The 26,032-nt window shown below is 41.8% G+C and overlaps 3 protein-coding genes across 4 annotated transcripts; 1 reads left to right on the forward strand and 2 right to left on the reverse strand.

Moving 5' to 3' along the window:
• Positions 1 to 289: 289 nt before the first annotated feature.
• prrg3 (proline rich and Gla domain 3) lies at positions 290 to 6,733 on the reverse strand. Its single transcript, XM_076274495.1, has 4 exons — positions 6,688 to 6,733; positions 5,134 to 5,176; positions 4,206 to 4,366; positions 290 to 3,455 (listed from the first exon to the last, which is right to left on the reverse strand). The coding sequence occupies exons 2-4, from the start codon at positions 5,141 to 5,143 to the stop codon at positions 2,841 to 2,843; spliced, it is 786 nt and encodes a 261-aa protein (XP_076130610.1). The 5' UTR covers positions 5,144 to 5,176; positions 6,688 to 6,733; the 3' UTR covers positions 290 to 2,840.
• A 1,490-nt stretch (positions 6,734 to 8,223) lies between these two features.
• Positions 8,224 to 10,192, reverse strand: ripply1 (ripply transcriptional repressor 1). Of its 2 annotated transcripts, none has more exons than XM_076274170.1 (4): positions 9,997 to 10,192; positions 9,724 to 9,802; positions 8,953 to 9,026; positions 8,224 to 8,569 (listed from the first exon to the last, which is right to left on the reverse strand). In XM_076274170.1, exons 1-4 carry the CDS (start codon positions 10,083 to 10,085, stop codon positions 8,341 to 8,343), a joined length of 471 nt encoding a protein of 156 aa, XP_076130285.1. In that variant the 5' UTR covers positions 10,086 to 10,192; the 3' UTR covers positions 8,224 to 8,340. The 2 variants fall into 2 exon arrangements, with proteins under 2 accessions (XP_076130285.1, XP_076130284.1); XM_076274169.1 differs by having other exon boundaries at positions 9,724 to 9,805.
• A 14,044-nt stretch (positions 10,193 to 24,236) lies between these two features.
• Positions 24,237 to 25,073, forward strand: cldn2 (claudin 2). Its single transcript, XM_076274931.1, has one exon. It carries the CDS (start codon positions 24,237 to 24,239, stop codon positions 25,071 to 25,073), a length of 837 nt encoding a protein of 278 aa, XP_076131046.1.
• Positions 25,074 to 26,032: the final 959 nt, after the last annotated feature.

The raw sequence follows: 26,032 nt of genomic DNA on the forward strand, positions 1-26,032 counted from the left end.
TACTAACCACAGCCCGACAGGTGTCATAATACCAGTTTCGGCCATGGGAGGCGGTATGCGGGCAACATAACCGTCAGCCAAACTGTAATACACGAATAACTCACACGGTTTGTGGACGTACTTGAACCAAAGAGTATACACCTGTCGGGCTGTGGCTAGTAATTTAGCATGCTAATTCAGGTTGATGTCTTTGCAGCACTATACCTTTTTTTTAATGACATCATCACTCTTATTTCTTCTCATTCTTTTGATGCGTGTAGCTAATTTTTTTGGATATTTTTACCTCAATTCTTACACATGGCACCTTTAACTGACTTAAACTCAAAAGTCCAAAACAAAAATACATTCATGCATTAATCAACTCTGAATGAAAACCATAACTGGATTTGCCAAAAATATTAAATAGACAATATATGTGTACATATGGTAAATACACAAGTATATAATAGTTTAACTCCAATTTGTTAACTCACCCACTGACACATTATGATTTAAATCATTGTGGTGAATTCAAAAACATGGTACAGATTCAAACTGACCCTATATTGCAGATGCACCAATTACAATAGCAATATATATATATGTATCTATTTTTTATATATACAAAACATCCATTATTCAACAATTAATCAAAAATTTAAACAGATCAATATTGATAGCCAACTCATTTAAGTCATTTACGACTCAGAAAACATAGAAAGTCCATAAAAGCAAAAATACAGCAGAGATGTTCATTACTAAATAAATAAATACATAAATAGATAAATATAAAAAATGACATGCAATTTGGCATAGAGGTGTAAGATGGTTTTGGCAGCTTGTATACATGAAATGAATGATGTTCATATGAGGATGACAGTGATTTCCTTCCTATCATTAATGTTTAGATTTTTTCCTACAGAAAACGTACATTGTAACACACGGACACACCTCCAGGTAAAAACTCACTGAACACACACCCACAAGAGCATGTGCACGGACGCCGACACGCCACACACACACAGACACACACATACAGACACACACACACACACGCAACCACATTTCTCTGACTCTTCAACACAGTATATAATAGTGCTTTGACTGCATTTAGTATATAATCATCCTACTAGCACTCATGTTGGTTAAGACAAGAAACACTTTTCCAGTGCTTGCGGCACAATGAATACTTAAGTCAGTCAAGTCAATTCACAACTAAAACTATTTGCACGGTAGCCCTATCACCAGGCCCACCAGAAATTGAAAGTAAGCGCATGGTCACTTAAAAGACCATGTGTCCAGTCTTCCTTGACTTGTCAATGGCGTTTCTCAATCACTCATGTTCTGTCCTGCTGTAAAGCTCTGAGGTCTTCTCAGTTCTGGCAGTGTGTTAAACTCACTAGGTTTGTGCTGTTTAACATTGGATAAAACCTGAGCATAGGGAATCTGTTCTTGTATGCTGGGCTGCTTGGCTGATGAATCACAGTCCTAGCATTATCGACAGTCACTAAGTCAAGATAAAACAGACCACAATTATGTAAGCAGCACAGAAAATAAATGAAACAGTACATGGTTAAATAAGCTAGTGCTGAATGCTCTGTACAATCTTACTTAGTTGTCTTTTGTCATACAAAGAGTAAACAGTCAAAGGTTGTGTTGGGGGATTTAAACCGGAATGTAGACTCATTCTTTGAATGTGTGTGTGTGTGTGTGTGTGTGTGCCCGCACATGCATGTGTGTATGTGGATGTTTTGGTCTCAGTAGGATTCCTGGCTGATACACTGATCATGCACTTTATAAGATACACAAGTGTTTACAAGTGTGTGTCTCTGTACATGTGTACACTGTGTGTGTATGTGTGTGTGTGTTGGCAGTGAATACAGGGCAGTTTTAATTCTCAGGATACAGATAAATATATAAAGTCATATGCTATAGTGTTTTTTGGCACTCCAATAAGTAAATATTAAACACATGACATTTTTTTAGAATGCTTCTCTGTGACGTAAACTTTACCGTAAATTTATCTTACAGGGAATTATATAAATCCCGCTTCTGGCACATGAAATGTGGATCATAAGCAACTTATTCATAATTAACTTTGTTTTCCCTCTTTAGACTCTGTGGAACTTATGGTTCCATAAGTAGCTCTGAAGTACATTTCACCACATGACCTCAGGAACCTTCAGATTAATCTCACCCTACTTGATTGCCTTTGTGTTAAATGTCAGGAATGTTATAAACTATAGATGTAGAGGAAGTGTTTTCCATCCCCTTCCCCCCTCCATTATGATATTTGTCCCTTCTTCAAATGTTAAGGCCAAAGTTGAGGCGTTACAAGGTAAGAGAGAGAGAGAGAGAGAGAGAGAGAGAGAGAGAGAGAGAGAGAGAGAGAGAGAGAGAGAGAGAGAGAGAGAGAGAGAGAGAGAGAGAGAGAGAGAGAGAGAGAGAGAGAGAGAGAGAGAGAGAGAGAGAGAGAAAAAGAGAGAGAGAGTGCTCTTTGTGAGTGGTGGGACAGAGGACATGGCACAACAGGAAGAGGGGCAAAGACCTGAGCCTGCGCTTCTGTTGTCATAGAGAGGTTGCGTTTTCTTTCTCTAAATCTTCATAGAATTGCCATATGAAACACAGCCAAACACTTAGGCAGCTACACGCAAAACACACTCCCCCAGGGCAATCAATGACAAGAGGAAAGGAAAGTCAGATGCAAAGCCAAACACTCACACAAATGGCATGCTCTGGCAGCAACAGGCATTACAAAAACACCCCTTGGAGTTGGAAAGAGAAAGGGTGCATTTTGACAAAATTGAAAAAGGTCTCTTCCCCCTCTCCCTGCCACTGTCTACTGTCCTGGCATCACAAGTTCACTTGTCCTTGATGATCTCGTCATACTTGGGCGGCGGGTCACTGTAAGGAGCGGTGGTCTCGTCACTGCTGGTCTCGGCGTGGCCCGTCACCTCCTCGTAAGATGGCGGTGGCGTGGCCCCGGATAGTCGCGACGCCACCGATGTGGAGGAATCCTGCACGTAGAGGGCGCGGCCGTTTGGCGGGTGCGGGACCTCGGACACGCTGCCCCTCCCTCCACCAGCGCCTCTCTCCACCCCGCTGATGATCACCGTGGGTCGGCAGGGAGGGGGCTCGGGGAGGACGGGGGCAGACGCGGCCGCGGGGTGGTGGTGGTGGTGGTGATGGTGGTGGGACTGGTCAGCATGGGAGGAGGACGTCGGCGGCGGCGTGTCCCGGTGCACAAGGATGCGAGGCAGGCTGCGTGAGTTGCGGCTGGCCAGGTAGCGGTTCTGCGGGTAGGCCGGCCACCGGCGGCGCATGGTCTTCTGCAGCTGGCAGCGCCACAGGAGGAAGAGCCCGATGAGTGCCAGCAACGTCATGACCAGGAGGGGCACCACCATAAACACCACATCCTTACTGTCGGAGCGGGACTCGGCATTACTGCCGGCACTGCGCATCTTCCAGAACTCCATCTAGACCAGCCAGAGAGAGAGAGAGAGAGAGAGAGAGAGATAAAGGCAAAAGGTCAGCTCTTGGTGTAATACAGCTTCATCCTAAACTTCATCCAAAACAATTGAATGACACTTAGACATTTTCTCATTCCTTTCTCAATTGATTTTTTAAAAGAAATTCATAATTCCATCGGGACCAATTAGTATTCAAATTGACTCAGAGTGAGAGAAGCGTGTGAACAAGAAGGAGTCCAGTGCACACAGGCTTATAACATGCTGAGATATAATGAAAGTTTCCTCAATGATTCTCTCATTATTTTCTATTAGTGTTTTCTCAGCAATTATCAGAATTCCATTTTTAAGTTCCTTGTTATATCGGTCACTTCACACATCACTTTTCACAATTCACACATATCTGCAAAGATACTCTTCAGAACTGTACTGTAGCCTAGTCTAAGTGGTGTAGGGCAGGTGTGTTCATTTATTTAAATTAAATCAATTAGATTGGGGAAAAAAATGTTTTATTTAATATTTCACAATGCAGACTAATTTGATTTAATATTATTTAATTACAGAATAATGCAGTCTGATATTTAAAATGATCTGTCTTTACAATTATAGATAGACAGATGAATAGATACAGAGAGCGCAAAAGAGTGAGAGGGTATTTAAACATGTAATGACCATAGCTGGAAGACATGCAGGACACATCTGTAGGAAAAGGTAAAATGGAGATGGAAATTGCTGGGGATTAAAAAGATTTTGGATTACCGTGCGTTCCTTGTTCTCGAACACCTCATTGGCCTCCTCAAAGCTGCAGCTCTCTTCCACACACTCTCGCTCAATATTGCCCTGGCGGAATTCCTCCAGGAAGCCATTGGCCCGCGGGAAGCGCTTAAGGAGTGAGTGTGCATCTTTCCCGTCCAAGAATGCTACACCAGAAAAGTGGCAAAATTACACATCTGTTTCTGGATGCATAGAAACTTCTGAAATATTGCTTAATGACTCAAAGGCTGCATGTATGATTTTATGTGTGTGATTGTATGCATTTTTCTTGCCTCAACTCAGGAATGCAACTAAGACTAATGATACAGTATATCTTTACACAGTATATGTATCATATCCCCTGAATTTAGGCATTGCTGTAAGTCTTTTTGCTACCAAAATGTGTACAATGTACTTGTGTCTACGTGTCTATCCTCAAGAAGCCTTTAGGTGACTCCTATGTAAAAAGTAACACTAATCATATACCATTTATCCCCAGTATTCAAGCAATCTCCCTCTCATGAATAATGACCCTGCACTGACCACATAAATGCTCAGGCTATTTACAGAAACACCTCACTAAATCATCAGCTGAGACCACATGACATGACCCTGAATGCATTGACACACATTACCAGTCACAACCACCCATATTAATGAAGTCAGATATTGTCAGGGAGACAATGCGTTTGACCTTGTATTGTTGCTACATGAGCCTGCACCAAGCTTTTATCTTTCAAAATAGAAAAAGCAAATGATATGTTTGCTTACATTACAATCTAATTGCTGACCCTTTTTTAAAACTTAAAATTTAAATCTACAGTCCATTTAGTCCAATTCACTTTTTATCAAAGCAGTGAATTTCTCCTCATGCTATTCTAACCTTTTACCAGAATCACAGAGTGTAGGCTACCTTTAACTGCAGATCACTTACCAGCTGCCATGCTGCTCAGCTCCTCTGACTGGCATATGCTGACCTGAAAACCAACACATATGATTATTAACACATTATCTGTCAAACAGTTTTGTGCAATATTTGACAAAGGAATAAAATAACAACCAACAAAATGTCTATAACAATACTGAATATGGAGTCCTAGCCTACTACACTACAGGCTACTCAGTTTAATCCAATTTGTATCCCAACAAATTAGGAACCAATATAGCCTACCCTATTCATATAAATCCTATTTTAAGAGATGGGAGGTGTTCCCATGGAAACTGATATATTAGCCCAGAGAGACGCGCGTTTATTCAATATCATAGGCCTGGGCTATGTTGCCCCCGTTAAATATTGGAGTAATAGACATTAGCTACATTATCTATACCAGTTTAGCAGTTGCACCGTGACATTCAGCCATTCGGTTGTATCCGAGACTGGACTCCTTAATAGAGGTAGCTTACACAGTTGCCTTGGCTACTATCTTGCTTGACTAAATCTACATAAATGATAGGATTGGCTAGTACTTATCTCGGTGGACAGTAGCCTAATACTAAAAATTCTCCGAAACCATCCAATTCTCCAAGCTCTCACTTAAACGCTCTAATGACATGACCTGGAAGTTAAAGCAGACCTGCTGGCAAATATCATATTGAAATAGTCAAATTATCTCAGTGTTTTGAATAAACTAGTGTGTAACAATTTATGAATCAATATCCAACTTCAAAAAATATCTCTACACACGCGTTACAGACCACATAGAATACATAGCCTTCTTAGAAATAGCGGAAAAAAACTAGTTATGCTTTGATCAGGAAAGCGCTCGAGAGATGAGGCGGCGGTGAGAGTCGGAGAGCATGTCATCATAAAATAACCACTGAAGTGGATGCAAGAGGAATAGCCTACCATATTATAACAAAACAATCACAGTGAAACTACGGGCTGGCTGGCAAACAGGCTGTAGCCTAATTTGTTTATTTCTTTCAGCCTATTTTCTCAATTCAGTTTCGGAGCGCTACGTTCTATTCAATGCTCCTGTAACCTACTAGCCTAATAAAACACAGACAGACAGGCGCATCCTATCGAAGAAAACAGACCACGAACAAATGTCCAACTAAAAGACTAGGCTAGGACTGGGCCTAAGTTGTAAAAATGATCTCAAATTTGTTTCCTACAGGTTAGTAGGCTATGCCAGCATGGCAAGGCACGCACGCTACCCTAATTAATTGGAAGGTTTAATTGAGAAAAAGGCTTTTGTTTAAAACATACAGTAGGTAACCATCATAACCCATGTTCACTTTCCCCTGAACTGTTGTTAAAATATTATCATCTTTTTTGCTTTTCTTGCAGCCAGATTTCTAACATACAAGCAAATAAAATATTAATCAGCTCGAAAGCCTAGCCATTTCTGATTGCTGTAAAAGCGGGCACTTATCTCTAGCCTTTGAGCTCAGAATCATTCAGTTCTCGCCACTTATCACTGTATTGGACTTAAAGGCTTCCAAATGAACACCAAGTTCAACTGTATTTATCAAAAACATACACTACCTCTCAGGCTATCGCAGATGCCTTCGCATTCCGTCCCTATTTCCAGTACCAGAAGAGCCACATGAGTCACACAAATTGAGACAGAGGTATAGACTAGCCAATAAGGGTAGTGAAATATCTATCATTGTCCAATGAAAGGACTCTTATTGCTTTGTTGAGTCTGTAACACAGCCCCCTGATGGCGAAGTGCACTGTGGGTATTGGAGTCTGGATTACACCATGCCACTGGTCTTTTTTTTTTTTTTTTAATTGGGGCAACTAATCTCTTAATGTTGTTCAAATATAACTGCGTGAATACGAGTGTCCGTATACTAAACCACGTACAGTCATTTCGCTCAAGATGTTGCAAAAGTCAAAAATAAAACCAGCCAAATTTCTGCTCATGCCACACCTTACTCATATAAACTACAATTCCCTGGATCACCCTTTGCCTGGTGTCACTGGCGTTTTTTATATTAGGTCAGTATAATGTAGATTGGATAGTGTCTTGAAGTGGGCTTTTTTCAGACAAGTGGGGTGGAGTAGGGTAGGAAGAATGATCCACAATTAAATAGCACACACAGTCAAAATTATCAATTAGCCTAGACTATTACTATTTAATCTTACCAGACTCCTCCAGATATGAATAGCAAACAACAAACAACAAATACTGTATACCTTACACAAATTAGGCCTGGTGTAAGGCTACGTTGGCATGTGTGCATTTATATTAAGGGCAATCTACTATTGTAGCCTACAGTTGGAAAAAGATTTTTCAGTGAAAACTATGCTCCATGCATTTGCTCACAATCTTTAAGCCTATCATCTACAAAGTGTGAGAAAAGGTGTGAAAGATAACTTAATTTATTTCTATAGCTTCATTTATTTTGAAAATGTGGGAAAGTACCTAATTCCCTATTTGGTAAAGCTAACCCCAAAAGAGGTTGAGTGCTGACCTCTCACTGAAGGGGATTTACCCTCCCTGACATTCCTCCCCTGGCGTTTCCTCTAAATGCTTCTATCAGACCATCTTTGCGCGAAGCGTGAAGACACAGCACAGGCCCCACTTCTCTGCCAGTCCCATTGGTCCCCTCACATCAAAGGATTAAAGGAATGAGTTTTTTAAAAGGAGGTGTTTTTATGCTACTGCCACCCCCCCCTCCCTTTTTAAAACTACTGCACCCCACCCCCATTAGACTGCAAACAAAGCAAAGAGGCTAAAAAACAAACAAAACTGTCAATTTTTCAATTTTATTTGTGTTTGGCATAACATGGGAAGAGTAGAAAAATAGTCAATATAAAGATAAATATATTTATATGGATATGTACACTATAATTTAAAAATAGTAACAAGAGTTAGGTCCTGAGATGGATGGCAAACAGCCTCGTCCCAATGTGAGATCCATTTGTTCACCAATTATTCTGTCCCCAAAAGGAACTTCTAAGAACACGCACACATCAAAAGAGTGAGAGCATTTTAGTTTCTCAGCCCAAGCTGAAAGCAGCGAGAGCACTGATGCTGGCTGGAGTGAGCTCCGCCGTCAGCTCCTGAAGCCCTGCTTCTGATTGCCAACTAGATGCTGTCCACATCTGACTGGTGGTCAGTCCTGTTCACTTACAGCAGAGAAACCAGAGTTCTCCCCCGTCTGGGGCATCTTCAGTGTGTCCATGGATTTAATTTAAGCCACTAAAGCAAGGGTGAGGCTGGACATATTCCTGAGACTGGCCTTTCTGCTCTGCCTCTATCAGCTGTTCTTCTTCCTCATTGTCCTCATCTTCCTCATCAGTATCACTGTCCGATTCCTCATAGAAACTGATCGTCGCTTGGACAGGGAAGTTTCTGAGCAAGGCGTCTCCATCGCTGTACAGGTAGTCATATGACTTAGATTTGGGCCAGAAAAGCCTGTGAGGGTAAAGAGAGGCAAAAAAGTTAAAAACACGGTCTCCGACATCCCACAACACACTAACATCACTGATTAAAAAAAATAAAAAAAAATGTGTCTGCACTTTCTTCACCCACACGTACATAAAATTAGGGCGGGCGGAAATTAAAACTCTTAGGTGCAGTTACTACATATGTGTGGCATTTTACACACACACACACAAGCGCCTTGGGTGTTTTATCGAATTACCACGACCCAAGGTGTGATTGTGGGTTTTAGAACGACTAACACATTGCCTGGTCTGATTAAAGTAAGTTCACGTGGCATTTACACTATGAAGCCACAAACACACAGTACACCATCGTAGAAGTGGAATGAGAATGTCCTCCCAGACACTACTAACCTGACAGGGTGTTGAAAGGGCTGTAGTTTGCTGGAGGTTGTGGTGGCGCCTGGCACAGGAGGTCTGGAGTAAGGCTGCAAGGGGATAGAGAGAAAGAGAGAGGGAAAAACATTAGTCCTCTGCAATTAAATAAAACAAGATTCACTCTGACACTCTCGGTGTCTACCCAAAGGCAGTTATGACAACTTCCTGCCAAGTGGTGGATGATAGCCGGATGGTGCCCCTGGATGTGGTGGCACCTACTACAGGATGCCAGCCAGAGCACTGGCTCCAGTGTGGCAGCTTAGGAGGTGTTAGGGTGGCGCTATCCTGTGGGAAACTAGCTGGGCTGGAGGAGGCGAAAGAGGCAGAGGTGTCTGTTTTGGCTGGTAGCATGGGCAGTTTGCATTATGGAGAGGCACACCTCCCTCCCTCTCACCTCCATTTTTGTCGACCCCCCTCTCTTCTTGCACCACCTAACTGGCTCCTCAGTAGAGAGACAAGACAAGTAGTGCCATATGGCTGTGTGTCACGGCTGTTGCTTGCCCCACTCTCACTCTCTCTCTCTCCAGTACGTGGCTCAGTGTCAAGAAAACAGCTTAACCGTCACACCTTCTGAGCCAACACAGAGGCTAATGCTCACAGCATGCTCGTCTGTCTCCTCTACTGCAGCCCTGCTGCTAGTCCTGTTCATTTTATTTGTTCTGGTGGAGTGAGACTGGATATCTAATATGTCTATCTGACCATGACAGCAACATGTATTTGCTATATCTCAGAGAAATAGATACTTACACAAGCAGGCTGGCTTCTCTGGTATCTAGTTTGCGCATTGTCGCGAGTCACGAGCCATGGTCTCCACAGGGCAGATTTACTGCTGAAAAAGAAAATGGTTTGTGTCAGAAGGCTGTAAATGAAAGTTATATGAGGCTTACACGGTCTATTATTTTCAGCGGCATTTCAAAATCCGACTGAAGATTATGAATGTTGCAGAAATATTAACAAGACAGTAGAAGCAGGACAATGCATTTAAATGTATCGTAGCTAACTCAGGAAGACGTGTCTTACCTGGCGTGTACTGAACAGTTCCCGTTTGAGACCAGTCGAGGTGAGGCGGGGAAGGGCGTCTGCTGAGCTACGAGACAAGCGGATTGCATGTTTGATGATGCTTGTGCTAATCTTCAACTGTATTCGCAATTAAGTCGATCAGTTTCCCCGCAGGATGTTGTCTTTGGTCCGGTTGGCCTGCAGAGTGCTCGCTATCCTTTGCTTTCGATCGAGTGACTAGCCGAGCAAACAGCCCGAGGTTTATAAAGGCACCTAGCCGCAGGAGGGGGTGGGGAGGGGGCACTGCCAAATGATAGAACGAGGGGGTTGCTGTGACTGCGTGACCCACTCGGGTGACCATAAGCAATTTGGTGTGAGGACTTACCCAGTTGTATAAACACAGAAGCGCTGCGTGACGGTGAGAAATCTGGTACCGTGAGGTTTTTGTAAAAACACGGAGGGGAAAAGTTACGCACCATCTGCGCGAAAGACAACAGGGGGCAAATAAAGAGAGGGCCATATAAACCTATAATTGGGTAAGTTAGTAGGCTGTTTTACAATACTGAAATGAAATAGATAAGAAGCATAGCATTCTAGTCACATGTATTATTTTGTGGAAATTGGGGAGGTTAAAGCAACATAGTCTATTTACATTTATTTGGGCAACATGTCCATGGTTGGTGATTTGGAACCGTTTATTCCAATGTGCCTCATTAGGCTATCACTAAGTAGGACTAAATGTTAAAACACGCAACTCTCATCTGACATTTTAACTCCGGCATAGATAGCATTGTGACTGTTGCCACTCATGTCAACTATATTGTACAAAAATACTTTGCATATGATTGGCAACCCTATGAAAAGCTTTTGACCCGAAGCATGGTTCGAGGCTCAGCACGCGACCCCAACTTGTCAGTCAGACCAGGTGCGAGAAATAGCACAAGGCTATGTTAATGATCCTCTAATGGACTCACAACAGTCCCCAATGGCCCATTTGGAAAAGTAAGCAGAACCTCGTTATATTTACCCCCTGTTTGGACAGCAAATTGACAAACGGGACAAAGTAGACTTGATTAATTTAATAATGGATCGTTTAAAGACCAAATGAGCGTTATATAATTTAATTCGATCATAGGCTGCCTTCCTCAATTGAACAAAGTGCGTTTATTATTTTATTTTTCTTATTTTAAAGACTAAAATTATTTTACTTGTAGTCTTATTTCCATCATTTGGAACAATAGGGCCTTGTCAGAGTCGACTGACCCTAACGAACTTATTTTAGACTTTGTTGTTTTTGTTTTTAGGGTTCTTCTGCTTCTTTTAAATGTTAATACTCACCACCTGGATGAAATAGATTAGGCTATAGGCTAACCGACGTTGTGGTTATTTACGAATGTCTAATCTTTCAAATGATCTCTCAAGAAAATAACCCGTGTTGGAGTTGTTTACTTGGTTCATTTGCGAGTCTGCGGGCATGAGCCTTGCCTTCTGTTTTCACATTTGCTGATCACAGAGACAGATTGGGCTTGGATACCCCCACTCCCGTCCTCCCTAAAATCGCTACCCCCCGTTGAGAGGAATGTCTGCAATGGCGAATCACAACAGAATGACTGCCCTCTGTGCTTTGCCATCAATAAAATAGCCTGGGCCTATAGTGGATGACGTACCTTATGCTTTTTAACAGTCAACAATTGTGTTAATCAGTATTACATGGAGGAACGTCCAAAGGTTATCACGTGGATGTGCTGGATTTTAGCTTCTTTCTTTTCTCATTTCTGTTTCTCTAAATTCGGACTGTAACACACTGCAATGGAACTTCTGAATCAACAGAGCTCTAAATGGCCAGATTCTCGATCCATCCATCAAGCTTCACTATCTGCACTTTTATCTGCCCCTCCTGCTAGATAACTTTCATTTCTTACCATTGGCCTTTCACTCCATTTGATTTGATGCCCCTTCCTCTACTTCAAAATCCAAATAGGTGACAGATCAATGCTTGTCTGTGTATTGCTAATTGTATCATCATAATGCATCCTAATGTTATTTGTGGAGTCGATATCCTTATCCATTTGCCTTAGGTGTTAGACTGGCAGACACCCCTGAAATACATTTGACAGGAACCCCTATTCTGCTCTCTATCACCTGAATGAGCAAGTTAATCAAATTACACTAATTGAATATATCCAGATGGCTATGATGTAAAATAAGTGACAGCCTATTCTAATCCTGACTGAACACAGATTATTGATAATTATTTCACTTCTGCCTGGGTCAGATTGAGGAGGTCAGTGCCCTGACCTGAGCTCTCCACACCTCCCCTCACACCTCCGGTCTGATGTGACGAGGTGAGGGATTTCACTCGTTAATCTCATACAAGCATATGACAACAACATTCACATGCCGACTCCCTTTTCATTTAGACCCTTTTACTTAAAAGTGTAGACACTACAAAAAACATGTTATCACAAACATGGGCGGATTATGAACTTTCAGGCCCCTGGGCCCAGATGTATTAAGGGCCCCCCACCCATTTTCGTATATTTGGGAGGGGGGGGTTTGGGGGTCCTCCCCCAGAAATTTTGTAATTTGTTTGATGTGATTTACTGTATTCTGGTGCATTTTGGGGATGGCCAATACTAAATTCAATCAGATTCATAGCCTACATCCTGATTTGTTGATATTGAGGCAATGATTCCATGCAAAGGCTTGGGCTTCAGGGCCCCCTGACCCCTTGGGCCCCTGGGCCTGGGCCCGGTAGGCCCGTGCAGTAATCCATCCCTGATCACAAAGGCGTATGTAGCTCTCAGCAGCTGTGTTCCTCCAGGCATTCTGGCACTGCCATTCCTACACACAATACAATAAAGGCTATCTGCTTTGTATGATGATGACTTGATGATTGAACGAGCTACTTACAAAAGCTGGGGTGTCCCTCTCTATCTCCAGAATCTCTTTTAAAGACCCACATCTTTTGTGAGTCTCTCTTTTCCTAACACCTCTAACAACCTTAACATGCCTATCACACACTTGCCATACATTTCTTCTGTCTAGTATCTCTCATACTGTAAATCATAATTTTCTTCTCAAGTTTTTAGCACAATTGCCTTAGTTATCTTTTATTTTTTATAAAATGCATTACCGGTACTTATTATTTAGTTTGATATATCCTATTTCACTGTAGCTTGAATGTTCCTCACTAGTAAGTCCCTTTAGATGAAGGCGTCAGCTTATGAGTAAATGTAAATACATGTAACTTTGTGACCGACCTGTAAGCACACTCCCCTCTTAAAAGCATTATTATTATTTTAGATGACCCTGATGAAAACCCCCTCACAAACACACTGACCTCATTTGGGAAGGTGTAGGGGGTGGCACCCTCCCCTCACACATCCACAGACACCCTTCAGTCACTCATCCCTCTCCCTGGAGAGGTGCCAACAAAGGCTTGCCCTGACATTCCAGCACGCAAAATAGTGTTTTGACAAATTTATGCCAAACAAATTGATGATGGGTACAAACTCTAAGCACATTATGTATTTACTTATATAGTTTCATAGTAATTTAAAATATGCTGCCTTAGAGGTCAAAAGGTGTTCCTCCCTCTGTCTGGGTACACACACACACACACACACACACACGCACACACTTTCTCTCTAAAACCATTTTTAGAGTTTGTTTGGAGGAGCATGAAATGTAATTAGGAAATGTCTAATTAATACATACAAATTTGTTTGTTGGTTGGTTTTGTGTGTAGAAAAAAAAAACATACTAGTGTTTTGACAGAATGACTTTTGACATAGCCAAGTTTGCTATGTTTTGGTAGAGTTAGTATATCTAGATTTTATTTTTTTAGCATTTTGAAATGTGTGTGTTTGCATACTCATGCATGTGTGTGTGTGTGTGTGTGTGTGTGTGTGTGTTCGCCTGTGCTTTGCTTTAATGTGTGCGTTTGAATGAATGTGTGTATACCTGAGTGTGTGCACATCTGTGTGTGTGTGTGTGTGTGTGTGTATATGTGTGTGTGAATCCTCTGCTCTCTGGTGTGGTCTCCAACATCATCCCTCACAATTTCATCAACATCTTCACCTTTACCCAAAGACACAGGCTCAACCATCTTCTTTAAAACAACAGTTGAATAGAATGTGTGATATAAGCCCCTTTTACACTGCAGGATTTCTCGCAAATGTATGCACCTTTATCGCGGAACGCCTGTCCTTTTTACACACACCGAGGCGGAACGGCGGGTCGACCTGGCCCGCCAATTCTGCTATCCTTGAGGGTAGACATAAAGGCGAAACATTTTGTTCCTTCATCAGTGTAAATGCGTTAATCAAAAGCAGCAATAGCAGAGCCAGCACATTACGACAATCTATAAATCCACAAAGCTTCCAGTCATTTAACGCCTGCTAGAGTTGGCTGTAGGTTGGAATGCAATCGGCTGCCATATAGGCTATCCTAAAATCCAGCGATGAACTCCTTGAGCGTCTGTCCTAGCAAGCTTTTACATGATCACATTATAACTGTTTGCCACATAACATCTAGAAGCTGGACATTAGCAAACATAGCTTAATGTCACTGTTTAACAAACAAATTAGCATGCTACGCAGCCAAACAAGCAAACACAACTAAATGTAATGACAATGAGCTCACTGGCCACTTTATTAGTACACCTTGATAGTGCCAGGTTGGACCCCCTTTTGCCTTCAGAAGTGCCTTAATTGCTAATATGGATTTTATTCCATATTGACATGATAGCATCACACAGGAGCATACCTATGTTCCCTAGGCCCTATGTTCCCCGGGTCCTACGTTCCCCGCTTTGTATGGGACCGGGAAACATAGGACCCTATAACCCTAACCCTAACTGGAACATAGGACCCGGGGAACATAGGGATGACCCCCATCACACAGTTGCTGCAGATTTGTCTGCTGCACATCCACGATGTGAATATCCCTTTCCACCACACACCCAAAAGCCAAAGGTGCTCTATTGGATTGAGATCTTGTGACTATGGAGGTCATTTGAATAGAGTGAACTCATTGTTATATTCAACAAACCAGTTTGAGATTATTTTTGTGCATATCCCTTCATTTGTGTCCACTCACTGGATATTTTCTCTTTTTCAGACCATTTCTCTGTAAACCCTTGAAATTATTCTGCATTGACTGATTTGGAATGGGTGTCAAAAAGCTGCCTCAGGAGAGGGGAGGGGTAAAGACAGTGAGGGTCCTGGAGTGTGTTTGCTGGGGTGTGAGGGGGCGGGTGAATTAGCATAGAGGTGTGAGGTGGATTGAGGTGTGCTTGATTGGATGCCTGAGTGCTGCTCAGCAGTCATTTTAACCAGTGTTAATGTAGCGGAGAACATGCCGATCCATAAGCCTATAGTAATTTTTAACTGACACACTTGTTGATTTCTTGACAAATGGAATATCAACAAAGAACAACAGGAAATGGATTGTGACATAACTTGTCTTTCCACAACCACCATTGCATAGGATTAATGCAAAGACAGGCCCTTTGCCAGTGTGTGTGTGTGTGTGTGTGTGTGTGAGAGAGAGAGAGAAGGCGAGAGAGAGAGAGAACACCAGAAACCAACAAGAAACCAACAAGAAACAAGAAACCAACCAAGACATACAAGTTCTGTATAAGAGCAAAGAAAAATAAATATATACAAAGCCAACTGAATGATGAAGAATCACTTGACAAACTAATTCTGGGAAAACTGGAAACATTTAAACAAAAGGTCTCACGATGATTTATCTATTCAGAATGGTACTATATGGAAAGAGCATTTCACAAATCTCTTTAATCATCCCACACTAAATTCTGATCAGCAACAAATATGTGACAGATTGAAAGATGGCATCCTGAACGAGATGCTAGTGCATACAGACTCAAGCTCTTCAATCTCATATATAGGATACTTCCCTGACTCCTGGAATGAAGGACTTTTCACCCCCATATAGGAATGGTGATAAACTAGACCCAAACAATTGCAGGGGTATTTGTGTTAACAGCAACCTTAGAAAAGTGCTCTGTAGCATAATTAACACAAGAATAATTGAGTACCTCACCGAACACAACGTATTAAGCAAAAGCCAAATTGGACTCCTCCCAAATCATCAGACATCAGACCACATCTTCACCCTGAACACCCTCATTGATAAATATGTAAATCAAAATAAAGGAAAAATATTTGCTTTCTTCGTGGACTTCTAAAAGGCATTTGACTCGAATAGTCTAATATGCCTAATATGGCATTAAGGCCTATTATATAGACTGATCCAGAGTGGCGTGGGAGGCAAACTATCTGACATAATTAAAACTATGTATTCGAGCAGAAAGTGTGCTGTTAAAATAGGATGTAGCAGGACCGATTTCTTAGGGGAGTTCGACAGGGCTGCACTTTAAGCCCTACACTATTTAACATCTGATGGTAATTTTGATACCACAGATGAATAGAGACCCAGTCAGACCAATAGTATGATAAATCAGGAACAGAGTTTTATTTACAATGATGCGCATCAAGGGAGAGACAGCATGACTTCACCTAAAGATCCATCAGCTGCTCTAACTAGACAAGGAAATAGTTAGGGTTTAAGTATCCTTCCAAGCTGACGGGAGATGGCGTTGGTCATCCCATCTCACGTGGACTACACTGAATCAGACTCTGATTAGTGGCAACCTGGCAATCCGGAGCAGATAGCTACTGACGCAGCCATGCAGAACAGTGAAACACTGCAAAGTCATAATATTCCCACTTATCTCTAAATACATAGTCACACACAGATATACACAGGGACAGTACAGATATCATACAGAGTCATTACATATAATATTTTAGTGTCAAAGTTAACCACTAGTGAGAAATGCAGAACAGTAAACCATATTGGAATATTGGGCCTAATGCAGAATATTAAATTACATATTGGAATATTGGACATAATGCTCTATTCCACTTTCTCTCACATCTATACAACTTGGTTTTGCTGTCACCGATGAAAGGCCTGCAGCATCATGTGGATGTACTGGCAAAACTCTGTCAGACAAGAGCCCTGAAAATAAACCCTAAACAAACTAAGGTCAAATCTTTCAAAAATGTTCCAGGCAGGCCCTGGCTGGGGCACCTGCACTGTATGCTGGCGACCCGGGTTCGATTCCCGCCCCGTGGTCCTTTCCGGATCCCACCATCCCACCATCCCCCACCATCCCCCACTCTCTCTCCCACTCACTTCCTGTCATTCTCCACTATCCTGTCGCATTAAATGCATAAAAGCCTAAAATAATATACTTTAACAAAAAAATTTCCAGGCTACAGGGAAACACCAACAACTTTAAAATAGGCAACAGCAAAATTGATCATACAAATAACTATACCTATAGGTATAACCCTAACTTCAACAGGGCACTTTGGCTTGGCTGTGAAGGAACTTAAAGAAAAGGCTAAAAGAGCATCAAAAGATACATTTTAGAATCTGGATTAAAATATTTAAAACCATAATTGAGCCAATAGCACTATATGGCTGTGAGGTATGGAGTTTGGGGTATGAGTTCTCAACCTGGGATAAACAACCAACTGAAGCCCTGCATGCAGAGTTCTGCAAAAGTATCCTCCGGGTATACAGAGAAAGACACCGAACAATGCATGCAGGACAGAGCTAGCACTCACCCCATTATATACCCCCTTATTATCAACCACTGTTTTCCATACATTGACTTATTTGTGGTGGCCCACCACAATATCAACATTGACCACCACATAATGATTTTTCAGGTTGTACTAAATTGTGATTAAAGCTGGTTAGCATCATAACCCCGCTAGCTAATTTGTTGAAAAATGTTGCATTCAAGTTAATTCTGCAAACCAACCACCACAAATAGAATTAAATTATGTGGGAAACACTGTCAACACTCAAAAAGATCCCTTAACTTCTCTTAAAAACACATTAAAACGAGCAACCCCAACTCACTCCACCATCTAGCTCTGAAAAGCCATGAACAAAACATGGGAACGAGCCCACTTAGCCAACTTGTCCTGAGACTCAGTGACCTAACACCATCCTACATCACTGAGGCCCAGGACAATGTTACAGTAGCTAGAAAAATGAGACCCAACCAAATTACAAACACTGAAAAGGAAAATAGATAGATAGATAGATAGATAGATAGATAGATAGATAGATAGATAATTTATTGATCCCCAAGGGGAAATTCAAGACTCAAATTACATTCATGAAACCACAATCTAAACTAGATGTATCGTATCATAGCTGTACAAAATAGTCAGTCCTGTACATCTTCTCCGCGAAAATGAATCACTCTTGTCAATTTGTTTCCATCTCCTATAGAGCCTGCCAGTATGGGATTCGATATGGGAGGTTATGCCTGCCATAACCTGAGGGACAGCCATGTGAGGCCACAACCACCAACAATGTTGTGTGTGTGTATGTTTGTCTTTATGATTAAAATCATCATTTTATTTATGTCTTACTTAATTTATCTTAATGTATTTACTTTATCCTTCTATATGTACATAATGTAACTGAGCTTTTGCAATAATGTTGCTGAAACGTTCATGCCAATAAAGCTTTCTTGAATTGAATTCAATTGAGAGTGAATGAGTGAGTGTGTGTGTGTGTGTGTGTGTGTGTGTGGGGGGGGGGTAATGAGAAGAGGTGTTGGAGTGTGCCTGTTGGAGTGTAAGGAGATGGTGACACCCCACTCCTCCCCACTTCTGACTGGTGGTGTGAGTAGAGTTGAAAAGGTAAAGACTGCTCAGTTGGGGCCCTGTGGCCTATGAACCCACAGAAAAGAAAAATAATTCTCATAATAAACTGTACACACTGTATATCATAAGTGTAAATCTTTAATTTATAAACATTCACATGTATGAGTCAACAGCATAATTGCAACACTAGTGAACCCTGTAATGAGTGCGGTTAGGTTCACTTCGAGACTGTGGAACCATTGGCATTTTAGTTTTTATGCTAATAACTCTTTTTGTGTATTGTGGAACTTTGGCTGTATTTTTTTATTGTATGTGTTTTTTCTTGTATTTGTCTGTCTTTTGCTATGTTTTGTATTGTGCTATGAACTGTTTTTTTGTGTCCTGAATAAAGAATAAAGCAAAGTAAAGTCACCTGTTGTTTTTCTTCATGATATTATACTTTTATGGTCTTGTTACTCATCTTTAAAGTTACTGTGGCCTGTCTTGCCTTTCTTCCATGTGAAAATATCATTAGTAACCAAATTTCATCTCCGATCAATCTTACTTTCAACTGCATTCACATAATTGTCCAGATGATGGCACTGTTTGAGCATACTGTTATTCATTAGTCATTTACGACACTAGATGTCTGCAATATATTGTGAGCCTCTGATGAAATCAGGAGAGAAATATTGATCAAATGGATCAAAATGATAGGGCCATTCATGAAAGTGAAACACTGCCTGGAGAGCTGTTGGACAGAGGCTTCTTACAGGTGTCTCAATTGATATGGGTAATAATTAATAGCTTATCTCTAATTTGGTCGTTTATGATTAAAACAGATAAATAGCAGGAGTGACAGCTAACATCACTGCAACATAAATGTAGTTCTCAATAGCCTTAGGACATTGGTCAGCTAGAGAAAGATAGCAACATAAGCATGGTTTTCTCAAAGAAGGTTTTCTCATATGTGATTCCTCTCTTTGGACACAGGCGGTGAATGTCCAGACAAGTCAGGCCTATCAGCTCAATGTGAGTGCCAGTAGAGGTGTGAGGATGGGTGGCTGCCCCACACCTCCCCGAAATGAGCCCAGAGGTGTAGCAACACACACGTAAGCTGATTCTGCACTACCTCTGTTCACTCCCACCAAACACCCTTGGCACAAGTTCCACTTTTGACCTTAGTGTACAGCGCACACACACACACACATTAGTGACAGAGTAGCCTACACACTACACGTGGTTTGTCCTGGTGATTTTCCGTTTTTCGTTAGTGGCGTGTGCGCTATCAAAAAAAGCTTCCATTTACTGCACCCTACTGCAGTGAGGTAGGGCTGTCAACAATATCGCAAAAGCTACCGGTACAATTTCCACAAAACTTCTTGGAAAGGTGTAGCACAGGCTGAGGAAATCCCATACATGTCTGGAGCCGATCAGACTGAAAGGGAACATTTTCCATATTGTAGTCTATTCTCGCAATGATAGAGAAAGTGAAACGTTTTATTTTAAATTATGAATTTGTGCAAGCCTGTGTCATTTCTTTCACGTCTTTCAACATAAATAATGCATTCATATGCTAGTAGTAATGCCAGAAATTACCGTTTATAGGCCTCTTAGAAATTATTGTTGCATCTTGCATATTATTTAGATGCGCACTCAATCGCGCATCCATGCAGGCAAAACGTGATCAAATGTGGCGACGTTTACAATACGTGATAGCCTACAGTTAATGTGAATCGCGAACAATAACCAAAGAAAGGAATTTGCACCTCCATTCACCAATTAAAGGCTGTAGTAGGCCTAGTGTTTCTACATGTTGGCACAAAACGTAATTTCTGTCAGAAGCCAGTCTATAATGCATACAGGGGTAACATGAGGTGAGTCAGACAGAAGAGGGGCCTGTCTTAGTAGCCTATTCCTGAATCCTGTCCCTTTCAAACTCCGTTAAAATTGTGTGATTAGCCGCCAGCATAATAAAATCTAAATTAAAAGACACAATCTTATTAGGCTCCAAACCTATGAGTCTAAGCCTTAGTTTAAAAAAATCTTCAGGTGTAAGTAATAAGTCAAAGAACCACTTGGAGTCACAGGTCCAGGGATGGACCAGTGAAGTTGCTTCTTCTCCACCCTTCTCTTTTCACAAAACTCACCAGAGGGGGGGGGGTGCATCTGTGTCCAGGGGTTTATAATCCATCCATGCAATGCCTATGTCCGTCAAAAGTTTGGAATAACCTAATTGACTGACCTAACTAACGACTTGTTTGTGATTTTTAATAATATTTTTTCATGTTAGGAAATGTATTGAGATTCTGTTTGGGGGTCCCTCAGACCCCACCACAGATTTGGTCCCCCCCAATGTTGACATCATGACTACGGCCTTGGTCTGAACTCCTAACATGTAGCTGTCCTACTACATGCCCACTAGACCCTATTCCTACCAACCTCCTCCAAGACATATCTCCCACTATCACACTGTTAACCAGGCTTTTGTGAATTTTAGGCAACATTAAAAAATAGGAATCACAGGATGTTTACAATTCAGAAAAACATGTTCGTTCTTAGAAATGTTGTTCAGTTGCAAATCCATTTCAGTAACCTTTAAAATTCTCTTCTGAAAGTCTGGAGTAGGATTAGCCTTTAGTTTTCTGTAAAAGTCTATATCATTGAGCTGGCGATAGGCTTCTTTTCTTTAGTCATCCATATTCTGCAAGACGATGGCAACCCCCTTGTTGGCCGGCTTAATGATGATTTCAGGATCCCTAGAGTTCCTGTGTTTCTAACTTCTCATTTGGAGGGTATTTATATATTTCTCCAAGATTTTTGTCTCAACAATTCTACAAAAAGATTAAATTGAAGGGTTTGCATATAGCCTGATGTTTTATATTGCATCAATTTATTCGTTTTGTTTCATGGCTGTCTCTGTAGACAATGTTTAATATGTAGACCTATCAATCTGGGACTCTACTTTGATGCTTGGCTACACTAATTGCCATACACAGGTGTTCTGTGTTAAGTGCTGTGACTTTAATCCTGCGTTCCATTTGTACATGCTGATGGCTTGTGAGAACCCTACAAACTTGTGAAATGACGTAATTTCCTTGTCGTAAGAACTCGCTGTGAACTGGGGGTCCTTTGATTTGTATGAGATCGCTTCTCATCTGATGAGTTTAGGGGGGCATTCGGTCACGTAATTTAGCATAACTTTCGTTTTTTCGGTCAATTTACTACTCGTAAGACGAGCACGATGGACAATGGATCACACGATAACTAAGCACACTCTCACTTTGTGAACTATTCCTGAAGAATGTCTTAGACCGAAAGCTTGATTGAAAATGTTGAAAAACAAATTCTAAAAAATCATGGAAAAATTATTTTGGAAAAGCAAGCCTTGTGGCATGTGATAGACATTGGTCTCTGTGTTGGTGCCATTAGGTCAGTTGTCAGGAAGCATAAAGGATTCATAGATTCATAGCTAGAAGTGCTAAAAAGTCATAAAAAAGGAAAGGTATGATGTAAGAATCAAGCTATAATAGCTACCATATGAGGGAAGGTAATCTCCATTCTCTACAGTTGTTTTAATTTTGAATGTTAAATAAACGTTAAACGTTAAACTAACTTTACCGCAATTATACCAAACTGGCTTAGTCCTCAAGTTTCTCAGAAATTGTTAGTGATTCATTGAGCTCAATCGCTTCACTGTTCAAAGTTGCTATGTTCCTTTCATATCAAGGGGTCAGATCGCTTGGTTGTGTTACCTCCACAAACTTTCTCTTCAAAGTTCAATAAGTACTTTTGTCAATTCATATTTCACAAAATATAGTGCACTTCGTCACATACATTCAAAAATTGAGCTTGACCTATAATTTTTGACTACCAGCGTTTCCAGGAGAGGGCACTCTACACAACAGGTTCAACAAACCTGTTTGACCTCATTTGTAAAGTCTAATGTCCACTTCAGCACCCAAAAATATAACACATGTGTTCATGAACACATTGATGTGAAAGTCTTTTTTAAGTGATTTTCTTCATTTACTTTTCTGTCTAGGCATGTCGTAGTGGCAGCATAGTGAGAGGGATTTAGATCCAGTTTAGGGGGCAGGACAGCAAATAGGCCTACAGGTTTGACACCAGAGTGCCAGGCTTTGTCCATTTGTGGTAAATCATAGCCTGAATGATGCCAGCCTGTGAAAAAAATGAGGCCTGGATTATGCCATAATCTCATTACATTGTTGGTGGCATGTGAGTGGAGATTAGCTGCATTTACTGGCAAGTGGATCAGGACCACTGCACCTCTAGTTGCTAATTAGTGCACACCCCCTTAGGAACGTAACACACACACACACACACACACACACACACAACAGAGAGAGAGAATGAGAGAGAGAGAGAGAGCACAGGGAAACAGGCACACAAACAAGCACATTCACATAATCTAACACTTGTACTTTCGCAAATTGTTCTTTGCTATAGGTTAGGGTATTTCTCTTTCAAATATTCAACATAACCACTTTGGATTGGAGACAACTACAGTAAGTGTGTGTATGTGTGTGTGTGTGTGTGTGTGTGTGTGTGGGGGGGGGGGGTGTATGAATGTGTGCATAGAGTATGAGTGTATGTGTGGTTCATGCTTTCATGGAGTAGGCAGTTATATTATATTTGTTTCCTTTAAATATTTTTTTGTAGTATAAGGTAAATAAGCAAAGACTAACCCGCCTCAATTCATCTCCAGAAAACTAACATAATCTTAATCAAGGAATTTCAAATCTGTACAATTTGGAAGGGATTTTCCCCAACTAAGCCACTTGTAGAAGCACAAACTCACACAGAAATATAGTTCAGTCATTATGAAGCTTTCTGTGCTTTTAACAATTTAATGTGTTTTGTGTTGACTGAGGAAGACTGTTAAATACACTTTTAAATATATAATTAAGCTGTTTTTATAAAGACACAATGTATTTTTATTTCCTCAGGAGGAAAGCTGAGAGAAGATTTTGGGGGGAAACTGTTTATTTTGGCAAAATTGGCTCCATGATCTGCTGGCCTTGTTTTGAGGCACACATATCAAAGGTCTGTTTCTTTTGGGAAATTGATGTGTGAATGTTTAACTTGCTGGCCGTGGCCTCTCTGTGTCACCATTGAGGATAGGGAAAAAGGCTCTCGATCTAGAGTGACTCTAAGTACACAGGCAGACGGAGAGAAATAAACAGAGAGAGAGAGAAAGAGGGAGAAAGACTGCAAATGGGAGATGATGAACACACAAGAGTGAGACAATGATTAAGAAGCAGCACATCTTGGAAAACTACAAGTCAATTGCCAAGTAAACTCACTGGAAATTATGTTGCTGTACTGAATGCCATTCAGACAAAAATCTTGGAAGTGCAACATTTTTGGGAGGTAGCTCATAAACATTGGGGTAAGTTTCAAAAGATCTCCCCCACTTTTTCTTTGATGTTTACAGTGACTCAAAGAGGATACAAAGTGATCCAACAAAGAATTTCCCAAAAGAGTAAGGACAAAAAAAAAACAGAGCAAAAAACAGCTCAGAAAATATTGAAGATGGCTGTCGCTGCCATAGAACTGCTGGGATTTTTCCTGGGGCTTGTGGGTATGATTGGCACTCTGACGGCCACAGTGCTGCCCTACTGGGAGATCTCTTCGCACATTGGTGCCAACATTGTCACGGCCGTGTACAACATGAAGGGGCTGTGGATGGAATGTGTGTACCAGAGCACTGGTGCCTTCCAGTGCGAGACCTACAACACCATCCTGGGACTGAGCACCAACCTGCAGGCAGCACGGGCCATGATGGTCATCTCCGTGCTCTTCTCCGTGCTAGCCTGTGCCGTGTCCACCCTGGGCATGCAGTGCACCGTCTGCATGGACGGCTCCGCAGCCAAGGTGCGGGTGGCCGGGGCGGGCGGGTGCCTGTTCCTGACGGCGGGACTCCTGGCGCTGATCCCAGTGGCGTGGAAGACCCATGAAGTGGTGCAGACGTTCTACGCGCTGCACCTGCCAGACAGCCTCAAGTACGAGCTGGGGGACTGCCTGTACGTGGGCATCGCATCCTCCTTGCTGTCCATGGTGGGCGGCGGGCTGCTCAGCGTCTCCTGCTGTGACGAGATGGACGGGCCCGGGGGCATGAGGGGCGTGCGGAGGCCCGGGGGTGGGTATCCGTACCCGCATGGCGGCGGGATGGGCACAGGTGGCGGGGGCGCCCGTGGGGGCGGCTCCATGCCATTGCGGAGTCCGATTGCCCCTGCCGCTGCCACCAAGGGCAACACGCTCAGCCACAACAGCACTAGTAGCCATTCCACCCATGTCGCCATGCAAGGATCCCGGAAGTCACCGCGGCAACAGGCAGCCCCTGGCTATGATGTTACTGGGTATGTGTGAAACGGAGGATCTCAGCTACCATTCAAAAAAGAAAAATGATAAAAGTTGTGTCAATGGACTGGATTTTGTGTTTGGACTGGCGCCATTGTTGGTAAAAAAAAGACTTGCTGTACTGGAGGGAATGTGACTGTAATGCCTTTACCGATGGCTGCTTTGAACCAAAGCACAGAGGAAAGAACTCTGTGCGCTCAGACAGTCCTGTGGCTAATACACTGCACATGAACTGCAGAGAGAGACTGACAAAACATTCAGCTCATATAACTACTCTGGGCAGCAATGCAAAACATGGCCAAAATTCTTGTAAAAGAGGTACAGATAAACTTTTGGTTACAATTGAACTCAGCTTATCCATATGCCTTTCCAAATTGGGACAGCCTAACCACTGGCAGAGAAGTATTGTTGTGCTCAGATGACAGTTTTTAAGTCCAGGTGCGTTGGAACCAATAATGTGAAGTGGAGGCTGTAAGTGGTTTGCACTCTGAAAAAAGTGACTAGACAAAGTCTGGCAGAAAGGAGCAACTAGTTTTAATAGAGAGCAAGACCAGATGTTTCAGCCATCTTGCTATTCTGAGAATAGTTGCTAGTTGCTCCTTTTTGCAAGACTTTAGTCACTTTTTTCAGAGTGCTAACCACTTACAGCCTCCACAGCCTAACCACTACAAGATTGTCCAGAGCTGCTCAACCGGGGACAGCCATGTAGACAGGGCGAGTCATGAGCATACATTTTTCATACATTTGTTATCATTTACTTTTCATACATTTGTAATCATTTACAATGTTGAGTATGTGGTGATAAATAATCATATGTGTAGTCAGTCGTCATGATCTTGAATATTTCATGCACCTCAAACACAGTAGTTAAGAATAAAGAGATTGTGAGATAATCAGCATTTATTTTCCACTGCCAGCTACAACGTCTATGTCCACATGTGCACTTTTCACAAGCTAGTCCTGTCACT

This window comes from Alosa pseudoharengus, unplaced genomic scaffold, assembly GCF_046254945.1.
Source record: "Alosa pseudoharengus isolate Yale_2024_CS ecotype anadromous, Long Island Sound unplaced genomic scaffold, YU_APseudo_1.1 YU_APseudo_1.1_scf_8, whole genome shotgun sequence".
In the NCBI taxonomy this organism is placed as follows: domain Eukaryota; kingdom Metazoa; phylum Chordata; class Actinopteri; order Clupeiformes; family Clupeidae; genus Alosa; species Alosa pseudoharengus.